Source organism: Peromyscus eremicus, chromosome 6 (genome assembly GCF_949786415.1).
Source record: "Peromyscus eremicus chromosome 6, PerEre_H2_v1, whole genome shotgun sequence".
NCBI lineage: Eukaryota > Metazoa > Chordata > Mammalia > Rodentia > Cricetidae > Peromyscus > Peromyscus eremicus.
The window spans coordinates 102,672,656-102,692,319 of record NC_081421.1 but is presented as its reverse complement, the minus strand read 5'-3'; the positions used below and the strand labels follow the sequence as shown (position 1 = coordinate 102,692,319).

Genomic DNA, 19,664 nt, shown 5'->3' with positions numbered 1-19,664 from the left:
TGCTCCAAGGGAGGGTGACAGGTCTCATTCACCTGCATGGGAATATTCCGTTTTCCCAACAGCACCAACTGAAAAATGACTTTCCTGTATGATGTACTCTGGGCACCTGAGTACATCTGTCAAAACTCTACAGACTGCACATGGGTTTCATTCTGGACTCGCTATTCTGCCCCTGTGGTCTATATGTGTTCCTGGATCACTACAGCCTTATAGTATACTTTGGAGTCAAGCAATGTAATGCATCCTGGATGGTTCTCTTCTGCTAAGACTGCTTTGGTTATCTGAGACTTTCTGAAGTCCTTCACCAATTTTCTGATTGGTTTTTCTAGTTCTGTGGGAAAAAGGGGTTAGTGAAATATTTTTTTATCATGACTGTTTTTTATTATGTTTTTTAGGATTTTCATGCATGCTTACAGTGTACTTAGAGCATATCCACCCTCCCCTAACATCCCCTCCAACTCCTCACAGCTACCACCATCCATCTTCATGCATCTTCACATACAGTGTAGATGACACTTGGTTCTCACTCTCCCTAACTACCCTCCTACCACAGCCCTTCAGCTGGTTCCCTTTCTTCCCCCAGTTAACATCACTTCTGCTTGGCTCTTGCCTGGAATCGTCACCCTCCCTTAAGATCTCTTCCTTCTCTCTTATGATCCACTTTCTAGTTTTGTAAACTAAAAACACACATACAAATATGCTTACAATTTTAAATTTAGGTGCAAGAGGAAATGTGCAGTATTTGTCTGAAACTGGCTTATTTTACTCAAGGTAATGATTCAGTTTTGTCCATTTTTCTGCAAATTTAAGCGTGACATTTTTCTTTATGACTGCATAAAATCCCACTGTTTATATGGACAACATTTTCTTTATCCATTCCTCTGCTGATGAACATCTAGGCTGGTTCCATTTCCTGGCTATTGTGGATAGTACAGCTATTCATACAATGCCCAATATCTATGTGGTGTCTTGACTCAGGATCTGAAACTCTATAACCAAGAGCAGTGTGTTTTATGTCAATTTAACACAACCTAGAGTCATTTGAGAGAGAGAAACCTCAACTGAAAAAAATGTCTCCCCTTATGATCAGACTACAGCCACATCTGTAGAGCATTTTCTTAATTAGTAGTTGGGGGAGGGAGAGTCAGCCCAATGTGAGTGGTACCAGAGAGTGGCTGGTGGTCCTGGGTTCTCTAAGAAAGCAGGCTGAGCAACCTCCATGCCTTCTGCATCAATTCCTTCAAGACTGTGCCCTGTTCCTGCCCTGACTTCCTTCAGTGATGACATGGACACCCTTTCCTCCCCAAGTTGCTTTTGGTCATGGTGTTTCATCACAGCACACAGAAACCCTAACTAGGACAAGTGGCAGAACAGTGCCATCAGATGGTAGCTGTATTTTCAGAATGCTGAGGAACCTCCATACTGACTTACATAGTGGCCACACATGCTAACGTTCCCACTAGTTAACAAAGGCTCCTCTTTCTGCAGTCCCTGCCATCCTTGTTCTCATTTCTTTTCTTTTCTTGTTATTTGGGGGTGGGGGGTTGAGTTTTCTCTTTTTGAAACAGGGTCTCACTATGTAAGCCCCGAGTGTCCTGAAACTCACTATATACACCTGGTTGGTCTCATATTCACAGAGATTCACCTGCCTCTGCCTCCCAAGTACTTGGGATTAAAGATGTGCACCAGCAGCCTGCTGATGCACGGTTGGTAAAGACTGTTCTGGAGGCTCTCTTCACCCCAGTGATATTTCCTTCACTATGCAGAATCTTCATTTTTTTCACATGTATTTATTTGGGGGGGCATGCAAACACTTGACGCTCTGCACATGTGGAGGTCAGAGGACAATCTGTGGGAACTGGTTCTCATTGTCCACTGTGTGGGGTCCAGGGATCAAACTCAGGTCATCGGGCTTGGCACTGACTTCCTTCAACCACGAGCCATCTGGGCAGCCCACAGAATCTTATTACTATAACCCAGTTTGTCAACTCTTGTGATCACTTCCTATGCCGCTGGAGTTGGGGAAATGCTTGTTTGTACGTTATCTCGAAATGTTTTGTCTGTTTCCTCTGACAGTTCCAAAGTTCCAGGCCTTCTATTGAGGCCTCTGATCCATTCTGAATTTGCTTTTGTGTGGGGTCAGAGGAGGATCTAGTTTCAGTTAGTTGTTCTCAGGTGGAAATCCAGTTTTCCCAGAGACAACTGTCAGAGAGTATCTTCTCCTCTATTGTGTATTTCTCAGTTTTGTGAAAAATTAGCCACTGTGACTGGGTTTCTCTCTGGTCTCCAGATGTGTATCAGCAGACATCCTGTTACTACAGCTCTGGAATACAGTATGAGCTCAGGCGTTGACACCTCCAGCGCTACTCTTCCTCTGAGGACGACTTTAGCTAGTTCTGGGCCTTCTGTGCTTCCCTGGGAACTTTATGATGGTTCTCTCTAGTTCTGTGAGCGTCACTGGGATTTTGATAAGGGCGGTACTAAATCTATACACTGCTCTCACCAATACAGCCATTTTCACAGTACTAATCCTGTCTATCCAGGAGCAAGGGAGGTATTTCCACCTTCTAGTGTCTTCTTCAGTTTCTGTCTAGAGTTTCATTGTTGGCGACTTTCACTACCTTAGCTGGGTTTACTCCTACAGTTGTTGTGTTTTGGGATGCTACTGTGAATGGGGAGCTCCTCCCACCAACTCCCCAATTTCCCAATGAGTTCTTTCTTTAGTCTTTTGAGACCAGGTTTCTCTACATAGCCCTGGCTGTCCTGGAACTCACTTTGTAGAACAGGGTGGCCTCGAACTCAGAGATCCACCTGCCTCTGCCTCCAAAGTTCTGGGATTAAAGGCCTGTGCCAACAAGTCCAGCTGCGAGTTTGTTATTGGTATATAAAAAAGCTGCTGATGTTTTAATGTTGATTTTGTATGCTGTTACTTTGCTGAAAATACCTGCTCTGCATTTTCTGATGGAATCTTCAGGGTCTTTTAGGGATTGTGTGGCCTGCAAATAAGAATAATTTGACTTTTTTCCTCTCTGTATCCCTTTTATTTATTTTTCTTGGCTTACTGCTCTAACTAATAAGGTTTCAAGCAAAATGTTGAGTAAGACAGGAAAGAATGGGTACCTTTTGTCATTCCAGATTTGACAGGAAATGCTTCAGTTTTTCTCCACTTAGTAGAATGTTGGTTATAGGTCTATTATATACTGCCTTTACAATACCCCCATTCCTAATTTGAGGTCATTTATGATGAAGGGATGCTGAGCTTAGCGACAAAGGCCTTTTCTGTACTGATTGAGAGGATCTCGTGATTTAGGTTCTAAAGTCTATGTGCTGGTTGCACTTACTGATTTGTATAAGAATGCTGTAACTCGCCGGGCATTGGTGGTACACGCCTTTAATCCCAGCACTCGGGAGGCAGAGCCAGGCGGATCTCTGAGTTTGAGGCCGGCCTGGGCTACCAAGTGAGTTCCAGGAAAGGCGCAAAGCTACACAGAGAAACCCTGTCTCGAAAAACCAAAAAAAAAAAAAAAAAAAAAAAAAAGAATGCTGTAACTCTAAAATGAAAGCCTGGTCATAGCATATGAATGTCTTCATATATTCTTCAATTGGATTTGGTAAGAATTTCATTGAGAATTTTTTCATCTGTTTATCAGATAAATTGGTCTACAATTTCCTTTCTTGCTTATTTTCTTTCTGATTTTGGAGTTCGGGTAATCAAGAGTCACAGAGTGTGTGGTAGTGTTCCATTTTGTTTGATGGAACAGTTTGTGGAACACTGGTTAGCTCTTTAAAGATTCAGCAGTAACTCCATCTAGACCTAGTCTTTGTTGGGAGGTTTTTTATTACGGCCTTAAACTCACTGTTAGGGAGCTGCCTAAGTTGTTTATATCTTCTTGATTAGCCATCAGAAATACCTATCTGGAGATGAGAATGGAGTGGGTACCGAAATCACCCACTATTGTTCTATCAAGACCTTATGCCTATTAGCATTTCTGAGATTGTAAGCCCCAATGTTTGATGCATACATATTAACAAAAGCTGCCATGGTCAGCCTAACAATGTGGCAAGCTTGGAATCTAGGCTGCAGAATCCTACATGGTGCCAGGGCAGTTTTGGAGGCCACTTACAGGTACCAACCTGGAGACTGCGGCCATGGGAACTTAAACAGTGCTGGATTTTACCAGCATGAGTTCAGTGTTCGTCTAAGGCTCAGTCAGTTATTCACTCCTTCTCCTTGGGTCAAGCAGATGGTATCTCTCCAAGCTGTGCTACCTGAACCGGGAGAGGGCGATGAACATAATACAAAATCATCTCCCTGCCTTATGAATTTATGTGTTCTTATTTCTCTGCTGTGCCCACATGCTATGATACCTCACCTGGCTTCCGTGGCTCTTGAAGGTAATTTGGGTACAGCGTTGTTAATCTTTTACCAGAGAACAAGCACTTGGAACTCCTGCTATCTTGCTGATGTCCACCAATAACCATATTTCTTATCTTTCTGAGACAGGATATGTACACCAGGGTGGCTCTGAACTCACTAAATAACTAAGGATGACCTTGAACTCCTGATACTCCTGCCTCCACCTCCCAAATGCTGAGGTGATGGATATAAGCCACCTGGAGGTTTTTTCTATTTTTACTTATGTATATGTGAGTGTATCTGTGTGTGTGTGTGTGTGTGTGTGTGTGTGTGTGTGTGTGCGCGCGCGCGCGCGCGCGCGCCCTGTGTGTGCAGGTACCTGCAGAGACAAGAAGAGGGCATTAGATCCCCTGGAGCTGGAGTAACAGGCAGTTGTGAAACACCCAACATGGGTGCTGGGAACTAACCTGGTTCCTCTGGAAGAGAACTGAGCTCTCTTAAACAGCCAAGCCATTGCTCTAGCCCGAGACTATTTTTAAGGAATCAATTTCCATCCAGATGTCTACCTCCATCCTCTGCTCCAGCTGTTCTGCTCTGTAGAAGTGCCTGAAGGCAGGCTATCTTCCCACTTTCCCTTTCACAGTCATGTACAGGAAAAGCATCTCCTGCCCAATTAAATTTTACTACTCATTGCCCTGAGGTATGAAACCTTCAGAGGCCAAAGGGACAACCTGACAATTCTTTTAATACGCACACCACAAGAGCTACACCCATCTTCCACTAAGATCACTGATGGATATATTTCCAATAAAATTATACTACATATATTGAATGATTACTTATGAAAATCTCTAATATGGGAAACTGGATCCATTTCTTAAGGACACAGAGCTTGGCAGTGTGCATTTCAAGCCTGAAAGGGTTCCAGACACAGACACTGGCCCTTTGTGGAAAGCAGAGAGCCTGTCTAGGGTGCTCTCCCATCCTCCTGCACAGAAGGAAGCTAGGGTTTGCTGGATATCGATGAAGAATGTGCTACAAGGTAAAAGGCCTCTATTCGCCAAACCTGTTCGACCTGCTCATTTTGTCTGGGGATGTTTCCAGGTCACTTCACTCCTAGACAAGAAGAAACCTGTATCTAACATGTTTTAATTTGTTTTGTTCCTATAAAACATTTCCTGCTTTTTCTTATTAAACTGAGCTCAACTGTATAAAAATTACCCAATAAACTATAAATTGCTGAAGTTATGGATGAGAGAAAATACAAGATACATAAAAACTATCTCATTTAATCACTAAAAAGGATGCACCCTGGTGATTTCTTGCTTACTACATTGAAAATGAATCTGGCAGAAAACCATGGTGGTCTGGGTATAAGAAACTTTTTGCTTACATATATTTGGTATTTTTCACATTTAAAAATAAATCTGGCCGGGCAGTGGTGGCGCACGCCTTTAATCCCAGCACTGGGAGGCAGAGCCAGGCGGATCTCTGTGAGTTCGAGGCCAGCCTGGGCTACCAAGTGAGTTCCAGGAAAGGCGCAAAGCTACACAGAGAAACCCTGTCTTGAAAAACCAAAAAATAAATAAATAAATAAATCTGAAGCCAGGGGTGGCAGTTCACACACCTGTAATCCCAACACTGGGAGGTAAAGGCAAGAAGTTAGGCGTTTAAGGCAAGCCTCAGCTACACAGCACATTTGAGACCAGCATGGACTGTATCAGACCTTATCAAAATAAGCAAACAGATAGTAAGTAACTATTAAAATAAATCTAATTTGGAGAAGTCCAAAGTAGCCAAATAAAGATATCCATTGCTCACCTCATCCCAAAGGAAGAACCAAAATCATAAACAAATGAACAGCTTCGATTTCAATATAAGTGACTGAGGAGGAACCCAGGAACTCAGCCAGGCAGAGGTGGGAACCCAGGAAGACATAGAGCGGGGGTGGCAGGATACAGAACAGAGCCTAAGGTAAACCTGGCTCTGTCGAGGGCTCTCCCTACTACAGAGAAATGGGGAAACCCGAGAGTCCAACAGACCCCATCATCAGGATGCCAGCAATCGTAGCCACAGGATGGTTTCACAGACCTCACAGGTTTGAACACAACTGGAGTCCACAGTCAACCTCTGCTTTAGAAAAGCCCCTCACTCTGTCCGCCTACTCCACCTCCAGGGTCACTAACCGCTCGCTGCCAGGCCGAAAACAGAGCCACTGCTGAAGTATATACTGCCTTAGGTATAAAAGTTTCTACATCTCACCATCCCTAGTGTTACTTGCATTTCTAAGATGAAAGCGTGGTTCCAACAACCCTAGTAAGCTAGGCTTCATCACTCCCCATCAATGTAGGAATTAAAGAGGAGAAAGGGTATCTATTCAATGTGGCCACAGTGGGAAGGGAACAAGCGGTCCAGTGATCTCTGAGTCCATCTTCTAGGTGCTAAAATGACATCTGGGATTAAATAAAGGGCAGGAGGTACACATAAGCTTAATAGGTCCAGGTCAAGATGTGGTCTTGCCCATTACTAATCTATTACTGTCCTGGCTCCAGTCTCTCCTGCAAGGCACTCTGGTATGGCATCAAAACTGTGTGAAATCTGTTCCTGAGAGAGAAGTTCTTCCTCTTGCTGGTGCGAGGCTAGATGAAAATTTTCATTTTTTCTTATCCCCAGCACGGGATTCTCAGGTCAATTCCAATTCCTTGGGGTGCAATGACTCAATAGTTAGACAAAGAGAAAGCTCTAGAATACCTTTGCTTCTGCTAGGAGCAAATGAATGCTCCACCGACACTCTACCACACTCATATAAAAGGCTGAAACCTCACTAACCCGACTACACTTGTGACCCAGAACCCAAGCCCATGTAGTCCCCGTGTCAGCAGGGGACAGGTGGCCCACAGCATGACACACCACCTCTAAGACCTGAAGAACCCAGCATCTTGTACCCTGGGATCTGGGGCCTATGAAACCAGCACACACACCACTGTTATCACCAGTGCTCCTTGCTGGAGGGCTTGAAGACATGCCTTCTAAGGGGCATGCATGCCCCTGGTGTCATAATTCCCATTGCTGGAGATTCACACTGCTAGCAGTATCCAACCCTGTGAGGCCTGTGAACTGTCCCAGTATTGTCCCTGACTACCAGAGACACTGCTGCAACCAGGAGTCAGCACTCAACATCCATAGCAACCTCTACTCACGGCAAAACCACACTACTACAGTAATCCCACAAACACCCGTGGTCTCAGCCACGGAGAGCCACAAACATTGGTAAGGTAGACTTACAGATAAAGAATTCACAGGAGACTGTAGCTCTGTGCCCACTCAGAACCAAGACTAAAAAATTCTACCCAACTAATGCTCTCTGACACATCCACGGGAAAACGTCTTTCCCTACTTCTGTAGGATAGTCCCTAAACTCAGGTTACTGTTATACCAGAGACACTGAAATCAACATACAGACACACGGACCTGCTTATGATGTAAGTGCTGGGGATCTAGCCACAGGTCCTCATGCTGCAGAACAAGTGCTCTTAGCCACAACCATCTCCCCAACCGGGGCTTTATTTTCAGTAACTACTTCTACATCTCCAATTCAAGATTTTTTTTTTTTTTCTTCGTCAAAGCAAAGAGCAGAGCAAGGTTTCTTGACTTCAGCATCAGTGAGTTTTTAGAGCTAGTAATCTTGGTTTTTGAAAGCTGCCTTGTGCATGGTAAATGTTTAGTAGCAGCCTTGGCCTCTATCCAACAGATGTCAAAGACATCATTCCCCCACCCCATCCCACAAAAACAACCAAAACACCTCCCCAACTGCCAACCATCCTAAAGGTGGCAAAAATCTCACCCAGTTGAGAAACATTAAGAGAATCAGTGTCAAAACTGAATGTGTTAGAAACAGGTAGAGCACTTACTAACACTTCAAATGCAAAGAAGCAACCGAGCTAAAAAAGAAGGCCAACACAGCTAGACTGCCACGCTGCCCCAAAACAAAAACTGCAAAGTAGTCACTGACTCTTGCTTGGGAAGAAAGTAAAAATACACGAATATGCAAATACATAGAAAAGTACAATTAAAAAGGAAAACGGGCCAGGCGGGGTGGCGCACGCCTTTAATCCCAGCACTCAGGAGGCAGAGCCAGGCAGATCTCCGTGAGTTCAAGGCCAGCCTGGACTACCAAGTGAGTCCCAGGAAAGGTGCAAAGCTACACAGAGAAACCCTGTCTCGAAAAACCAAAAAAAAAAAAAAAGGAAAACGGGCAGTGATTCCAAGGCTAGACCTAGACCTCCAACAGGTGGAATGTTCTACACTGCACTGATCATCAACTACATTTACAGCACTAGACATGTGGTGAACAACTAAGGAAATGAGTTTATTTAACAATAAAGTTGTCACGTGTGGCTAGTGGGCACCATACTAGACAACAAAGACCCTTCTGGACTTTACCATCACCTTGTTAAACATTAGTCAGATTTCCATGACTATAACAAAATAGCAAGGCAGACTCACAGATTCAGGAGTTTCAGGCCATGGTCCGTCATCCCCGCTGCTTTGGGGACTGTTGTGAGGCAACATCTTGTGATGGTGAGTACATGAGGAACAAGATGCTCACCACATGGCAGCTGGGAAGTGACAGGAAGTGGGCAGGATTCCAACTGTCCTTTCAAGAATGCCCCCCAAAGACCAGACTTCCTCCCACCAGAACCTCTCAACGGTTCTACCACCTACCAATAGCACATGTGCTGGTAAGCAGCCTTACCACACAGGCCTTCAGAGGATATTTATGCAAACCCCATTAGTCAGCATTCAAAGTATATAATTCTTGGAAGAATCCGAGCTTTCCCTTGTACAGTAAGATGACCAACAAATACCTTTCCCCGCCTAGATGGAGGACAATGTTTTACGTGTCCCATCTCAGCCTGAGTCACTCTGTACCATCTTAGTCTTCCCCCACCTGCAGACTGGGCCTCTGGCCTTCTATGAAAGAAATCTAACAGCACAGGAGAACAGACTGGCAAATGTAAAGTTGGTGAAAGGAAGAATTAGTCATTTATTTGGTTGTTTGTCTCCCAAGCAGAAGGTAAAATCCACCAGAGCAGAATTCCTTTTGGCCCTTCTTCCTCTACACACCCAGGATGTGCATATACAAAGCAGGTATTAAATATTTGATTAATTAATAAGTAATAGCAAGAATAGTACTCACGTACCAGGAACCATAGGTTTAACTAATTAAACCTCTGTACCCTTGACATACGTATAATTTAGCCTGATGGTGATGACTGTTTAAACATCCTTATTGGAGATGAGGGTGTGTGTGAAAGCCCAGGGGAGTTAAGAGAATATGCCCACGATTGTGTTGATGGCTAAGGGACAGAACGGCAACCTGAATCCTCCCGTGTGCACCATTCATTCCCTTAAACAGACTAGGGACTTACATTCTCACAAGCCCCCAGGTTACTCTGCACTCTACCCCTCTGTCCTTCCTGTCACATAAGAGCTCAGTAGATACAAAACATCTCTAACGAAATGTGTATACACAGGGATAGCAGTACCACCGCAGAGCTGTACAAGCAGTTCCGCCCAGGGGCAAGAACACACGTAAGGCAAAACAGCCCAAGGCTCTGAGGTTCCAGTCCTCACTAAGGGGTTATAGACAGCCCAAACCGGAGGAAATATATAGTCCTAAGGACATAAGGTGTAAAAAGGAAGTTGAGCTACAGAGGTATGGGCAGTGGTGGGAGAAGAAACGAGAAAACCCAGAATGAGACTATCTACGCTTCAGAACCTCATGCTGGGCTTCAGACTTGTCTCTGGGAAGAACAGTAACAAACACTAACAAGACAACCGGCTCATACAACCCAGTCCATCAGAGAGCTAACCGGAGCAGGACATTCAGCTGGACATGATTCTACAGAAGGCTGACACCTGAGTCCCAAATAAATGACCCCAAGTGACACATTACAAAGGGCAGGTAGAAACTGACCCCACGCAAGAAAGATTGAATCAGCTAAGACCGATATTCCTTACATTTCAGACTGACATAGAAGGCGGCTCCTGTGGAAAACAGACTCTTGGCCTCTCTTCACGACACCCGTTGGTATGTGGTGACATCTGAACAAAGCACTTCCTAAGGTCATGGCACTGTTTTCCTATCTCTTACTTACTGACCTCCATGAACCCACTTCTTTTACCCATTCCCCAGCAGAAGCCTAGAAAAGGACGTTAACTAACAGCTTTTCTATGTCCTACTCACGAGCCTTCAGGTCTTTACTTCTAGCCTAACCTAACTCAATGTCTGCAACAACATGTGCACAGGCACCTGAGAGCAGGCCAGAATGCCTACCCTGAACTAAGATCTGTGATCAATCAACACACCCGCCAGATCCTAACGTACAAAAGCAGCAAAACATCAGTAATTTACACTGATTACAAATAGTACTGAGATTGTATGTAGTGAAAAAATATATTGAATGAAAACATTTGGGCTATATTAGACTAAACAAAGTATATTCTTGGCATTTATTTTCTATTTTCACTTATTTTAATGTGGTCTTTAATTTTTTTGTTGTTGTCACACAGGGGGTTCAATTTCTCTCAGATAGAATTACTCTACGAAGTATCTTAACTAATGCTGTCCTTCAAATGCAGGCTAAAATTCCAATTGACACCTTAATAACTCAGCACCTCGACTTCTTCATTGATAAAATGGAGATACTAAGTGCAATAACTCCAGTTCTGGGACAGCAGGTGTTCACCATCGTACACAATCAGGGTCCTTGGTTTTATTTATTTATTTATTTATTTATTTATTTATTTATTTATTTATTTATTTGGTTTTTCGAGACAGGGTTTCTCTGTGTAGCTTTGTGCCTTTCCTGGAACTCACTTGGTAGCCCAGGCTGGCCTCGAACTCACAGAGATCCGCCTGGCTCTGCCTCCCGAGTGCTGGGATTAAAGGCGTGCACCATCACCGCCCAGCTGGTCCTTGGTTTTAAACCCTGCCCAAGGAAATGTCCCCAAACACTCAACCAGTGAATTTAGATACAACATTCAACCTTCTTCCCAACATCTCAGATCAAAACTTCAGGACCATTTTTTAACGCTTCTCTCCTTTTCATCACCTCCATCTAGTCTGGTCTCCCCTGCCCCTTCCTTGCTCCTTTTAGCCAGCCAGTCACCTGTTAACCAATTAACCAGCACTGCATTAACCAATAACAAAAACACCTTAAACAATGCTGCCATGCCATGCCGTCTACTGGATCTCACGATCCCGCAGTCAGTGCCTGCATCTCTTCTGCAAACCAGTCTTCCTGGATTACCAGCTTTATGTGATGGGAACACTAACAGTGTACAGCTTCTTTACACCGGCACCCATCCCTTGGTTTAAGTGTGTTAGAGGAGGCTATTCATTTAGAGGAAGAAAAGACAAAGTTCAGAAAGTTAAAAATTCTAGTTCATTCAAAAACCCCTACAAAAATCATCCTAACTCTTCAGCTAGACATTTACAGTGCACAACCCTGCTCCACCCCATCTTTATCTCTACTCCCCAACAAAAACTCCCTGCAGTAGTCCAACAGGTCTCCACTCAGGGATGCAAACACTCCCACCCATCTCAGAAATATGAGGTCTTCCATAAATTTATAAAATCACCTGGGGCCAAACTAACCTGCAATAAAACTCCTGCTTTGGGCCACTTACTGAGGTCCATGAAAACATATCAAGGGATGAAAGCCACTTACAATCAGCAGCAATGGACAACTGAAAAGCAAGCACTAAGCCCCGAATTTTCTTATATCCAGCTACATAAAATACACACTAATTTAGCAAAGAGTGTAATATATAATTGACTTGGGGCTAGAAAACCGGCTCCACAGTTAAAAGGACTTGTTCTTGCAGAGGATCTGGGTTCAATTCCCAGCACCCACACGGTGGCTCACAACCATCTGTAACTCAAGTCTGAGGAGATTCAACACTCCCTTTTGACCTCATTGGACACCGGGCACACACATGGTGCATACACATACAGGCAGGCAAAACACTCAGACACATAAAGTAATTTTTAAATATATAAATGACTTATAGACAGTGTTGCTGAAATTACTTTTAAATACTCCAATTTAATCAACTTACTTCCCTACCTACAAAATACTTGTTTAAAGGTTTCATTGCCCTTTCAAGTTCATTATCTTCTGTACTCATAAAAACAATCCTAGAAAGGACACACTGTTATACCCTCAGTCATCTGAGATTCAAAGTAGAGTGACTTTCCTCAAGATCGTCCAACTTACAAATGGCAAGGCTGGAACTTGAGCCCATGCCAGAAGTCCGGGTCTCCTTCCAAGACCCTGATCTCCCTTTTATCTCCCGTCCCTCCTCACCTTCTAAGAAGTTAAGGAAAAGAATGAAAGGAGGCAGTAAGAATTCTTGATCCTGACAGAAGACATGGTAAATTAATGACTTCAAAAGAACATTTGCCTGAAACAGTTTTTTTCTTCCCCCTGACTTGCCAAAGGCAAGTGAAGATTTGCAAGACTGAATTTAAACCTCATGATCCTGTTAGCTGTGGAATAAAAAATTCCATCTAAACATTAAACCAGTGCCTTTGCAGCCTCCAAAGTTGGACGGACTCCACCTTCGCGCTTACCATCTTAGCTGTGGCCACCAATGAATACAGAAGGAAACAACCTTCGGAGGGTACAGTACTTGGCCAACAAGGCCAACTGGCACTCGCTGCCCAGTCTTAGAAACCATTAATCTCCCCACACCTAACTGTCACCAGGAGTCGAGTCTTTAAAAGTATGTCTGTGTCAGGCATTCTGATTTTTAAAACTGAGGCACAAAGAACCTCAGTTCGGAGCCGTCCCGATTCATGAATGGCCACATTGTTGGGTATGCACCCAGCACACTGCAACTCAGAAATGTAAAGACGTGGAGACCGACCAACCCAAACCCGGGCCAGGCCCACGGGCAGAGCCAAGAAAACCAGGAACATGCCGAGAGGCGCCTTCCTCCGTCTCTGCCGCAGCCCTCGGCCTCTCCAGCCTAGGAGACAGCTCCGGGGGCCGGGGCTCGCCTCCGCGGGCAGCCGCCGCCCGGGTCCCCGCCCCCGGCTCCCACAGGATGCACGGGCAGCCCGCGGCTCCCACAGCCGCCCCTCCGCTCCCCGCGCTCCCGCCTGCGGCCTCCACTCACCCAGTTCTGCGCGTTATTGCTCAGCTTGACTTTCTTGCACAGACTCCCAGGGATCTCCATGACCGCGAAGCGCGGATGCCCGGCTGCTGAGCGCCGGGGAGCGGAGCAGAAGCCGAGAGGCCGGGGGCGGGGCGGAGCAGGGAGGAGGGGCGGGGCCTACGCGCGGGGCTCTGGGCGCGCGCTGACGTGCGGCGCCCCGGACAGCGCCCGCCGCGGCCGGAGCTCGGCGTCTCTGTGGCGTGGAGGGCGGAGCGAAGCGGGAGGCGCGGGGACCGAACCTTGACGTCCAATCACCAGGGGCGACGCTTGAAGCTCCGCCTTGACCCAGTGGAAGGGGCGGGGTTTGAGGGTTAATCGGGGAACACCCCCCCCCCTCCGGATGCTGAGCATGCGCAGTGCGCCAGCAGTTGCGCCGCCTGCAGTGGGGCGTGGGAGACGCTCCCGACCGAGGCTGTTTGGGGGAAGACGCTGACGTGGACTCCTGCTGCTCTTTAGCTTTTCTTCCGCTAGCCCTGCTTTTGGCTTCCAAAGGCTCGATTTGGGCACTTGTCAACCAGGCCGCCTTCCAAAAGTGTTTCCCAGCCCTGCAAAAGGCAGAATTAATTTAGTGAATAGCTCTTTTCACACGTTGCCCATCGCTTTAAAATGCTACTCAGAGCACAATGTTTTAAAAGGGTACTTGCCCATCGTCTGACATCCAGGATTGGAAAGTATTTTAAGGTGCCTTCTTCGCCACTTGGAGACCCCCCCCCACTTCATATCAGGACACTTCTGTGCAGTTCATCGCCACTGACTAGCCCCAAAGTACTTGCGACTCGTAGAGGACTGAAATCCAAGTCCCCCAGTACGCAAGGCGGAATGATCACCTACAGAGGGCATTTTCAACCTCATCTATTCCAAGACCGGCTCATAGAAGAATGGGGCTGGGAGTGGGAGGCCTCCTCCAGGAGTTAGTCCCTCCTGCCCATCCCCATAACCTTCCGCTCCCGGTTCACATTCGCACAGACAGCAGTTCGCTCTGCCACTGATAACCGCCAGCACCACACACACAAACACACACACGCGCACCAATCATCAACACCTGAGGCTTGCTAGCCTTGCCTCTTGCTAGCCAGTCAACCCCTATTTACTGACAAGGTCTCAAATTAGTCCCTCCCCCACATCTAACTGTAGTCATCATTACACACACACACACACACACACACACACACACACACACACACACACGTACCTGCAACATATACTGCCGTCCACTCCCCTGCCACCTTCTCCATTCCCAATACCGTGTCAGAATGGTACTTATAAAATGCAATTCTGATCTTATTCCTCCACTGCTTAAAATGTCAATGTTTCCCTGTAGCTCTATCTAGAAGATTCTTAATCTAAGGGTCTGGGTGTGGGACCGAATTTCAGTACAATTCTAAATTCAGCCAGTAACAGGAATGAGACTTAAAGAGGATTCCAAAATAAGGACAACAATGAACAGGAAAATGTGTGTAAGGCCAAAGGAAATATTTATGAAATGTCATATTTATGAAAATGTCATAAAGAAAGCTATTCTTTTGTATGCACTGAAAAAAATCATTTCCTTTTTAAAAGATTCCAAGCTTCACATGAAGTTTAAGGCCCAGTGTTTCTAAATGTAATTTAAGAACTGGAGATCCTTGGGAGCTGCTGTTGAACCAACTTCTTATTTTTATGTGTATGAGTGTTTTGCCAGCACGCATGATTGTGCACTATGTGGGTACCTGATGCCCACAGAGCCCCAAGGAGAACTGGAGTTACAGAGAATTGTGAGCTGCCATGTGTTGTTGGTTGTTTCTGCTCTTTTGGGGGGCTCGCCATCCAGCTCCTAAATAAACCACACATGGAGGCTTATTCTTAATATAAATGCCCAGCCTTAGCTTGGCTTATTTCTTGCCAGCTTTTCTTAAATTATCCGGTCTATCTTTGGCATTAGGGCTTTTATCTTTTTCTGTTCCTGTATACCTTTTCTTTCCTTCTTACTCCATGTCTGGCTCTGTAGCTGGGTGACTGGCCCCTGAGCCTTCCCCTCTTGTCCCTTGATCCTTTTCTCCCGGATTTCTCCTTCTATTTATTCTCTCTACCTGCCAGCCCCGCCTATCCTTTCTCCTGCCTCACCATTGGCTGTTCAGCTCTTTATTAGACTATCAGGTGTTTCAGACAGGCAAAGAATCCCAGCTTCACAGAGTTAAACAATTGCAACATAAACAAAAGTAACACACCTTAAAATAATATCCTCCAATAGCCATGTGGGCTCTGGGAATCGGACCCAGGTCCTCTGGAAGGGCAACAAGTACTCTTAGCTGCTGGGCCATCACTCCGGCCTGCCAACTGATTTTGAAAACTGGTAAAGGAGAAAAGAAAACATCCGTTCTCCTTTTTCTGGGCTATCTCTATATGAGGTGTCAATCCAAACTCAGACACTGCAAAAATAACAAAAATTTACTTAGGGTCGTCAGAGCTCCAGGTCAGGAGACAGCGTTCAGATAGTTCTGAATCACCGTTCTGAGGAAGGCAGGTGGAAGAGTTTAATGCACATCATTGAATGCTAAGAAGGAATCGGGGCTATGTGGCCGGCAAAAAGTAGACAAAATAATGGAAAAGCAGAATAAAAGTGTCCATAAAGCAAGAGCCAGATAAATAAAGAAATTCTTGGTATGTACGTTGAGCCACTGAGCATAATGCGATTGTCAAATCACTGTGGTCACAGCAGATCCCTGCACAGGGTGGAGGTGACTAACTCATATCCTGGGCAGTAGTTTCAGAAACAGTGAGTCCTGCTTCCTAATGGGTTCTCAGATCCGTTTTTTAAGACCTCTGTCAATAAAGCTTTTTCCCACCAAAAAGACACCTGAGAGGAAGTTTTCTTTGGTGCTAATAAAGTATCCTGACCTTAATTCTTCCCAGTTGTTCGGAAGCCCTGTGAATACTTTGATCATGCCAAGGTTTTCCACTTGGACTGGTGGGAACACAAACTCCTTCTGGGGGGTATTTCCCTGACTCACTTGGGGTCTCCTGGCCTGTTCTTCCTCAGGTGGACCCCACAATCTCTGGAGCTCACTCTGTGCAGCGCTGTCCCTCCATCTCTGCTGTGCTTCTGCCTCATGCTCCCAGCCCCATCTCTTTAGTTCAGGCAAAGTTGATCTCTCCCCTGGCTCCTCCTCCCTAGACAATGGTCTCTGCAGATAATACGCTGGGACGATTATAGGACTCCATTTACTTTCCCACTGTTACGGGAGTTTTAAGGCAAATCCCTGACTCCTATAGCCCCAGTGGGTGAGGATCTGCCCTCAGTCTCACCTGTCACAACTCACCTTTGCTGAAAAGCAAAGGAGATTAAATCAGTGTAGCACATTGGGAAGGGGAACACATAAAAGGTTACGGTGACCCCAAGTTTTTTCTTTAGGGCATTGATATGAGCGTCAAGTTTAAACAGAGGAAAGGTTAGAGGCAGGGGAGAAGATGAGTGTGTAGTTCGGCAGTGTGGTCTGGGTGATCATTATCTCAGTTCTGGTTCTGCAAGAAGACAAGAAGCAGTTCTTCTTGCCTGAAGGGAACATTCTGATACCCATAAGGTGATTGCTCTGGCTCCAGGGTAGTGCCTACCCATCATAGATAATTTTTGCATGTGGAATGTGACCTGTCCTTTGATGCTCTACTTTTCCATCCTAGATGACTTCAGGTTTAGGACAGTAGCTCTTAACTTTTGTCCCTTCAGATTTAAAGGAACATGAGATAGACTACATCTCAAGGGGTTTAAATGGACGTTCCTAGAATGATTAACATGGCCACATGCAGAGATTAAACAGGCTACACTGTAAAGGGGACAGACACAAACTGAAAACAGATACGCTAGGCTTTCAGCCTGCATTTAGTTACCGTGTAGGCCCAAATGAGGAGCCCTTTCCTTTTAGCAAAAGCAGCTTCTAAATGTGTGTTCACTGTCTAACATCACTGCTCTGGCCTACCTGTCACCCATGCTCAGAAAACTATTGTTTAATACATACTGTAGTGGTTTGAAAGACCCCCAAAGTGAGTGGCACTACTCAGGGATGTGACTTTGTTGAAATAGGTACGGCCTTGTTGGAGGAAGTGTGTTACTGTGGAGGCAGACTTTGAGGTCTCATATATGCTCAAGCCATACCCAGTGTCTCAGACCACTTCCTGTTGCCTACAGATCAAGTTGTAAAACTCTCAGCTCCTTCTCCAGCACCATGTCTGCCTGCATGCCACCTTGTCCCACCATGATGATAATGAACTGAACCTCTGAAACTGTAAGCCACTCCATTAAATGTTTTTCTTTATAAGAGTTGGTATGGCGGGGCGGTGGCGCACGCCTTTAATCCCAGCACTCGGGAGGCAGAGCCAGGTGGATCTCTGTGAGTTCGAGGCCAGCCTGGGCTACCAAGTGAGTTCCAGGAAAGGCGCAAAGCTACACGGAGAAACCCTGTCTCGAAAAAAAAAAAAAAAAAAAAAAAAGCAAGAGAGTTGGTATGGTCATGGTGTCTCTTCACAGCAACAGAAATGCCCAAACACACATACCTTTGTTGGGTTTTCCTAACTGTTTCAGGTGAAAAGGTATCTAGACACTGCTACCTTATCTACATAGAAACCAAAGTTGCTTTTTAAAATTATTATGGGTGTTTCTTTTTTGTGTAGTACTTTATGGTAATAACTGTCATTTTAAATTTTAAAGTCTACAATTTCAGTGTACTTCTGTATACAATGTAACAGCCCCCCCTTTTCTGGCACAGGGGGGGGAGTGCAGGGGGGGGAGAGGGGAGGAATCAAGTCTCACCATGAGCCCAGGCTGGCTTATATCTTGCCATGAAGTACTGGCTGATCTTGAAATTACCATCCCCCTACCGAAGTCTCCCACATGGTAGGAGCTTGCCAATTGAAGTGTGCTCCTCCTCAAGTGTGCTCCTCGTCTCTTTTCATGTGTAAATGACTCCTCTGATCGCTTTCATTTCTCCACAGCCTCACTAAAAGTCAGGGGGAAACGTTCCAACCTAAATTACTATAGAAATGAATGGACTCTCTGAGGTTAAAGACAGGTGGAAATTGGGTATGGTGGCACATGGCTTTAATCCCAGCACTTGGGAGATAGGTAAGTGGATCTCCATGAGTTCAAGGCCAGCCTAGTCTATATATTGAGAGTTCCAGGCCAGCCAAGGTTACCTAGTAAGACCTTAAGAAAAACAAAGCAAAACTAAGACAGAGGAGCTGAGTGGTAAAGTCATTCAGCACAGGAGTACCAGCTAACAGTGTTCACGTTGTGATATTGACAGAACTGAACAAGTAGACAGATGGATGGCACTGGTGGGAATTGAAACTTAAGCCAGGTAAGAGAGAACTCTTAATTAAATTTAAATATATCTAGAACTACATGTGTGTACATTATGCATGTGTATGTAAACAGTATATGCGTCTTGGTTTCTTTTCTATTGCTGGGATAAAACACTGACCAAAAGCAACTTGGGAAGGAGGGAGTTTATTTGGCCTAAATTTCCCAGGTCACAATCCATTAACAGAAGCCAAGGCAGAAACTCAGGGCAGGATCCTGGAGGCAGGAACTGAAGCAGAGGCCATGGAGAAACACTGCTTGCTCCTCGCGGCTTTGGCAGCCTGCTTTCTTATACAACCCAGAACCACCTGCCCAAGGGTGACACCTCCCACGGTGAGCTAGGCTCCTCCACATCAATCATTAACAAGAAGAAGATGCTCCCCAGAGACTTGACAAAGGACAATCTGATGGAGGCGGTTCCTCAGTAGAGATTTTCTCTTCCCAGATATGTCTAGGTTTGTGTCAAAAGTTGACAGAAACCAATCAGTACAATATGCACATGTATTTCTTTGTCTGTCAGCTCGGGGCGGGGGGGGGGGGGCTCAAAAGAAGTGACATCCCGCAGAACAAGTACCTAACACCCAGATATTTGATTTCCAGTGTTTACAAACAAGAACATGCTTTCTAACATAATTTCCAATAAAAAAGATCCAGGGCTCCATGGAAAAATGACTGGTTCCGGGAGTATGGCAGAAACTAGCTAAGATGAGCTGAAGCATTTATTACCCAGAAAATAAGAAAAATGCA

At 45.3% G+C, this 19,664-nt stretch overlaps 1 protein-coding gene across 1 annotated transcript in view; it reads right to left on the bottom strand.

Annotated features, from left to right (window-relative positions):
* Positions 1 to 13,683, bottom strand: part of Papss1 (3'-phosphoadenosine 5'-phosphosulfate synthase 1) — a 73,247-nt gene extending 59,564 nt beyond the window's left edge. The window contains exon 1 of the mRNA XM_059266256.1: positions 13,547 to 13,683. Within this exon, the coding sequence (XP_059122239.1) occupies positions 13,547 to 13,606 (60 nt within the window). The 5' untranslated portion in view covers positions 13,607 to 13,683. The remainder of the gene's footprint in view (positions 1 to 13,546) is intronic.
* Between the last annotated feature and the right edge of the window lie 5,981 nt (positions 13,684 to 19,664).